Source organism: Triticum aestivum, chromosome 2B, assembly GCF_018294505.1.
Source record: "Triticum aestivum cultivar Chinese Spring chromosome 2B, IWGSC CS RefSeq v2.1, whole genome shotgun sequence".
NCBI classification, from domain to species: Eukaryota; Viridiplantae; Streptophyta; class Magnoliopsida; order Poales; family Poaceae; genus Triticum; species Triticum aestivum.
The window spans coordinates 126226108-126232928 of NC_057798.1; the positions used below are offsets into that span (position 1 = coordinate 126226108).

The window sequence follows — 6821 nt, forward strand, 5'->3', positions numbered from 1 at the left end:
GACAAGTCGCGCCCTACATTATCCTACGGGGAGCTCCGCTAGTGATCGGAGGCATGTGTACAGCTGCAGTTGCGCTAGGCTGACGAGCGGGCAACTATAAATGAACACAGAAAATAATAATAATAATAATAATAATAATAATAATAATAACGTAAAACATTGACCAAGAAAGAAAAAGGAAAAATCCGCTCAGATCGGACTGTTTATTGAGAAATAGCAACCCTGTTTTCTTCTAGATCAACAGGGTGGCCCCTCGCCGGCTCATTCTACTAGTGAAAACGAAACCATAATGTCTTCTCTACAGAAAAACAAATCTTGCCGGCAGTCTACCAGCTATGCAGGAAAGATAACGAATTGAGCATAAACAACATCCATATAAAGTCTCATATAACAATCTAGCCATAACCAAAAGCCCTATCTGAGGGAAACTAGTCAAACATGAGGTCAGGTCCCACATCAGGACATCAAATATCATCATCTTCATCAGGGGTGACTAGCGAGGAGATACTGCATCGTGCTTCTTTCACCATGCGATGATGTGCCTCTTTTTTGGCCTCCAGGATTATACAGAGTCAGCACTGTTGTACCTTCTCAACCTTGATCCAAAGCAAACGGCGCCCTGAATCTGTGGAGCATCAACCAAAGTACCCTTTTTAAAAGTTTGGACATTTCTCTTTTCTTTTAGGCACCCACACAATAGCACATGAAATATTTAGCTTTGTGTTTTGGAGTCACTAGTCGAGGAAGTTACTGTCAGTACCAATAAGCTAGTATGTTTAACTGTCTGTACTCTATAAGACTCTTTACATAATATTTAGAACAGGTTTCTAAAGCACCCACGTAACAGGTTGAAGGTTGATCAGAAATTTATTCTAACTTTTCTCAATAATCTGTGTTTTACAACTAAAATGTCTCTCGATTTTTCAGTTTTCCAACTGTCCAATACCTTCTGAGTTAGCAGACCTCCACAGCTTAGCATTGCCCCATAGATTAAAGTTACAATCCTATAAGACAAGCCAGATCATTACATGTTATCAAGTAGATTAATTAGGTAAACAGCATGCCGGAAGCTAGAAGTTGTACCACATCATGAAATCCAACTCTGAGTGCAAATAAGGGCTTCAGCTGTTTGAGGACTGAGCTCTGTCTCGAATAGCCTTGCCCGCTCATCAGCAACATCAAATGCAGCTTCAGAGGGAACAGCGGATCCAGGTATGGCTAGAACATCACGTGCAATAGCAGCGAGAGTTGGATATGTTGACTCATTGTCTTTCCACCATTTCAGAATATCAAAATCATCATTTTGCCGATAAACTTGCTCTCCATGGAAAGCAGCGTCATTTGCAGAAGCAAATGTCTCTCCGAAGTACTCTCCATGATTTTGCAGATGAAGTTCACCTCCAAGATAATCGTTAAGTTCTTTAAATTTCCCTTGTTCACTCAGCTCATTGTAGCTCTGATTTGTGTCTCGTAATGAGTAACTATCAGACACCTGCCGCGATAATTCATTGTTTGTGCGAGCTAAGATACTTTTCTGACGGGTGTGGCAAGAATAACTGGTGAAGAGTTCACATATCTTCCCACGAACTTCAGAGATGTACATTTTAGCACTGGTACCAAAAGCTTGTCGAAAGCGAAATTCTACAAACCTGATCTTATGTCTTGGATCCAGGACCACAGCTACAGACAGCCATAGGTACCATTTGTCCCAATGCTTCTGAAAATTTCTGTTCATATTCTCAACATCAAGGACTCTTTTAATGTCAGGTTTGCTAGATGATTCTTGCAACACAATCCTCAAACGCCACAGTGGATCAAAGTACATATTGGAAGCATTATGAGGGTTACAAATGACCCTCGTTGCATGGTAGATCGGTCTTCCAATCTTGCAAAAAGCTTCTGCTGCTTCTAGTTGCTCAGATGTTGGTTCTTTATAATACAATCGATCTGTTATATCAATATCGGGAAATGCCTTGCAGAACTTCAAAATGACCTCCAATAGGTAGAAAGTTGAGTACCATTGTTTAGATCCAAAGGATGGATGCTTTAGGTGCATACTTGAAATAATTTGGTTATACTTCTGCTTACGCACTGAAGAGCCAGTCATGTAGCAGAAGTAAGACCGACTTGTTTCCTGAATAATTTTCTTGGTTTCATACCCGAAAAGCCTATCCGATGCATCCACCAAACAAGGAACAGTTAATAGCTTAAATTTGGAAAGAAGATACTTGCTTCCTGAAAGACTTGCCTCTATGCCCGATATGAATTCATTATCCACCGGTACTTGTGATGTCAATCCTAAAAGGTTCTGCTGAATACCCCAATCTTTAACTACTTGCAGTTTCGTCTTATCCGAATCACCTAAATTGCAGAAGGACTGCCAATCAGGAAACATGCTGATATAGTAATGATCCTCATCATTTTCAGTTCCTGCACATCTATAACTTATTATTCTTCTATTCATCTTCCATTTCTCATCAATGAAATGCACAGTGAAGCACCGAAAGGTCGGTGAAAATACAAGGCCCCACATTCCAACAGATAAAAAAACTCCACCGGATGCATTTGTCACTTTCTCTTTTAGCTTCAACTTTTCCTTATGAAAAATAGCAATAAGCTTTTCTTCAATTGTAGCTTGCGAGACCATATTAAAAGTAGGATTAATGCTAGCCACAAACTGGATAAAACTTGTACTTTTCACTATTGAGAAGGAGCATAGGTTGGAGATTATCAAGCTAGTAAGGTCTTCCACTGATTTCTCCTGATCAAATTCCCAGTTCTGCAGGATTGATGGGTTAGTCTGTGAAGATGAATTCTTTTGCCCCTCCATACTTTTCCCAGGTCTCCCAGGACAAATCTTCAGATGCCGGCCCAAATGGCTTGTTCCTCCAGAACTTCTCCCACTAAGGCGCTTCCCACAATGTTTGCATATTGCACTCTGAATGTTTCCACCACTTGAAACAGGAATGAAATCCTCCCACACTTTGGACTTTGATTTCCTCTTTTTGCCAGTGCCACCATTATTGGCATCATCAATTGATAAAGTGTTAATCAGTATAACTGGATCAACTGCAGACTCATCCTGAATCTCGTTCATCATAGCTCTGAACGAAATACAGGGCAAGGACTTAGTAATGGCGTATAATAGTAAAACACAAGGACCAGCCAGCTACTAATAGAAATGGAGAATTAATAACGAGTTAAAGTTCTTTGAAATTTGAGTTAATACGTGTCTGACTAATTTGAGACTCTTCTAGCATCTTAGAAGTTGAAAACCAAAGAGAGGGGAAAGAGCTAGGAAGAGACCCACTTTAATTCCCAAAAATGAAAAGAAAGGAAGAGCTAGCTAGAAATGACCACATTAAACATAATGTGAAACAGAAATGAATGGCCTGGTCCCATGCACTCCTCCCAGCGCCGAGAATCTGAGGGGCTCTGGGCTTAGAAGAGAGAGATATATGCTTTGTACTGTTAGAAGCAAAAGTCCTCTTCCGCTACATGGTACCCTGCTCACCATGCGGCAATTACTCCCTCCGTCCGGGTTTATTAGTCGTGTTTGTATTTTGGTCAAACCTTGACAATGAATTTAACTATTAAAATATAAAAATATATGCTGCAAAAATTATACCGTAGGAAGCCTCTTTCAAATACAAATTCAATAGTATAACTTTTATAGCATATACATCAAATTTTGTTAATCATGTAGATGGTTAAAGTTTTACTCGAAATACAAGGGGGCCCAATAAACTTGGATAGAGAAAATGCATTCTAGCTTTTGGCTGAAACCCCAAATATGAAACAGCCAGCATGCTTCCTTCAATAAATACTCTTTATTATCAAAGAAAAAAGAATCAAAACAACCACTAGGTACAGATCCTGAGCAAAGCCCGAACAAGAAAGATAGTTGATTACCTGTTCCCCCTGGAGTCCGGAGAGGACGCCAAGGCTCGCGAGAAATCCGAATTCAGATGCAATCCTAGGACAGATGCCCGCGTAGGCGTAGATGGCTGCCAATTTCTTGGATGATTTTAGTTGGACTATGGAGAAAACGCAGAAAAGGGGGCGGAACAGCGAGCAGGACCTCCAAGCTGCAGCGCTCTCCGGGTCAACCCTGAACCTCGATCGAGTGGACGAGTAGAGCATCTCGAGCAGTAACTGTAAGGCCGCGCTTGGACTGGTTGTAATTAAATACGGAGGTGGCGAATCAACCTGTGGTTGAGTTAGTTAGGTGGACAGTGGTATCCCAACCCACCAGGGTTCAAATCCTGGTGCTCGCATTATTTCTGGATTTATTTCAGAATTTCCGGCGATGCGCTTTCAGTGGGAGGAGACGTTCCCGTCGATGACGAGGCGCCTACGGTGGCTTCGTAAATCTCAAGATGATATGCCGGCTCAGTCTCTCGGAGGTGCTCATAGGGGTAAGGTGTGCGTGTGTGCGTTCATAGGGATGAGTGTATGCGCGTGCATATAAGCGCTTGTGTCTGTACTGATGCTCACAAAATAAATTAAATACGAAGGTGTATATTTTACACCTGTATCTTATCGGCCGCTTAGCAAATCTCCAACTGAAATAAAACGATGAGTGAATCTTCCAGTTTTCTTAGATCGTTTTCCTCTATCCCTCGCGGCTGGAACCCTAGCCGCTGCCAGGAGAGGTCAATCTTTCAGCGCCATTCTCCGGCGGCTCCCCTCCGCTGGCGACCTCGGTTGTTGGTGGTGAGGGAGGTCGTCGGATCCAGTGTGTAGATCGTTTTTACTCTTTCGTAGTCTAGATTTTTAGTTTGTTCATCGTCTTTGTTTTGGCGGCGACAATGACGGCGCTGAATAAAGATTCTTCGGATCCTTAGCTGACGAGGCCATCGGTCCTATGGTTGGGGATGGATTTGGAAACCAGTCTGTTCAAGTAAAGATGGCGTGGTGGCGGCGGCATCTTCGTGATGGACATGTGTCCTTGGGCTCCACCATTGCCACGGCGTTTGCTCCAGCGTCGGTGCGGAGCTTGGGAGGTAGTCCAGGAGCGGATGCAGATTGTGGTCTGCATCGACGACATCTTGAAGACGGAACATGTGTTGGGTTCGTGGTTCGTGGATGGCAGGTATGGTTTCCTTCTGCAGCGTCTTAGTCACGGTGGGGTGCCAGATTTGGAGTTCGATGGCGTGTCTGGGGTGTTGCCCCGTCTGATTCGTTCAACGGTAAGGGCTTCACTTTTGGTGAGCCACCTTAAAGGTCCGAAAAGCTACATATCAGCGATGGAGCTCGGGTGAGGAGGTGATCTGCCATTCTTTTCTTCGGTGTGGCTGTTGCCGTGGTGCCAGAGGCAGATGATGGCGTTGGTGTCAAGCTCAGAGATGTTCTGCTATCTTTTCAGTTTTATCATGTTGGTCCTTACATGACTTGTACTTTAATATTTATGATATCAATAAGACACGTATTACCATGAAAAAAACGATGAGCTGAGACCTGTATTCTTTACAGGTGTATTTGAAAAGAACAACAGAGCCTAAGCAAGTGCATGTATAATTTTTTGGTGCCGGAGAAATAAAAAAGAGTGAAACCCTATCTTTATCTTTACCTAATAATAATAAAGGACGGAGGTTTTCATAGTTCTTCATACGTTTATTGGTTTCCGTGCGTGACACCCAGGCTATGCGTGGCTCACCTATTTTTTTGTCCGTAAACATTTCCTGATCCATCACTGTCCATCATTATTAATCCCTTGTGTAAGTTGGAGAGATTAACTCTTGATAGGGGGGGACTGCAACTGGCCACAACCCCCGCTGTCGCTACCACGGCCACCACGGTCACCGCGACCACTGCCAGAGGGCTGATGCGGTGGATGGGGGGCAACCTGGGGGCGGTCACCGCGATCACTGGGGTAGATGCCGGCGGCGCTGGGGAGGAGGCAGCACCAGCGTTGAACAAAGGGGCAAATTGGGAGCTTTCTATGGAAGAATGGATAGAAGAAGAAGAAGAGGGAGGCTCAACTGGCAGAAGGGACCCGGAGTGATGGACATCTTTGTGGCATCTTCAAGTCCCCTCAAAAGTCAAAGTGTTTGCTTGGCGCCTTGCTCAGCAGTCACTCCCAAAGGCCGACCTTTTGCACCACCGAAACATGTATACTTCGAGTGTTTGCTATTTATGCAGGGCAGAGGACAATTGGCGACACTCTCTGCTGGACTGTAACATGTCTAGGAGAAGTGATAGTGGAGTATATGTTGGTGAATAGGGAACCCAAAGTGCAGAATTGGCTCTTTGCTATGAATGATAGTCTTTCAATGGAAGAGTTCACAAACATGGTGGTGACGCTATGGGTAATATGGAGTGCACGACGCAAAGCAATCCATGAAGGTATCTTCCAAAGCCCTGCAATGATACATGGCTTTGTCTCCTCATACTTGTTAGAGATTAGCGCTCTTAAGGAAAACAGAAACCACAAGGGCGACAAGTGCAATGGTTAGGCCACGACGATGGATTCCACCTCCCAACAACCACATTAAAGTAAATGAAGAACAATAAGGCTCCAGGGCGCGATGGTTTTCCGGCGGAGTTTTAGAAAAAGAGTTGGCATATTATCAAAGGGAATTTGCTTCCGATGTTCCATGATTTTTTTTCTCTGGATAGCTTCAGTTGTTTCAACTAAATTTTGGAACGATAACTCTACTTCTTAAGAAAGCAGAGGTCGTTCGTATTGAGCAGTTCAGGCCTATCCGTCTTCTTAATGTAAGTTTCAAAAATTTCACCAAGGTCGGGACCAACAGGCTTACGCAAATTGCGCACTCTGTGGTGCAACCGTCCCAAACAGCTTTCATGCCGGACAGAAA

The 6821-nt window shown here is 43.6% G+C and overlaps 1 protein-coding gene across 2 annotated transcripts; it reads right to left on the bottom strand.

The window, feature by feature from the left end:
* Positions 1-336: 336 nt before the first annotated feature.
* On the bottom strand, positions 337-4149 carry LOC123043862 (zinc finger BED domain-containing protein RICESLEEPER 2). Of its 2 annotated transcripts, XR_006419661.1 has the most exons (4): positions 3913-4149; positions 1084-3104; positions 947-1004; positions 337-625 (listed from the first exon to the last, which is right to left on the bottom strand). XR_006419661.1 is itself a non-coding variant. In XM_044466449.1 (3 exons), exon 2 carries the CDS (start codon positions 3098-3100, stop codon positions 1088-1090), a length of 2013 nt encoding a protein of 670 aa, XP_044322384.1. In that variant the 5' UTR covers positions 3101-3104; positions 3913-4149; the 3' UTR covers positions 337-625; positions 1084-1087. The 2 variants fall into 2 exon arrangements, 1 of the variants encoding a protein (XP_044322384.1); XM_044466449.1 differs by lacking the exon at positions 947-1004.
* Positions 4150-6821: the final 2672 nt, after the last annotated feature.

What these genes read in the sequence shown, in the direction of transcription:
- LOC123043862 (XM_044466449.1), bottom strand. Translation starts at nt 3,100, where the DNA reads ATGATGAACGAGATTCAGGATGAGTCTGCAGTTGATCCAGTTATACTG.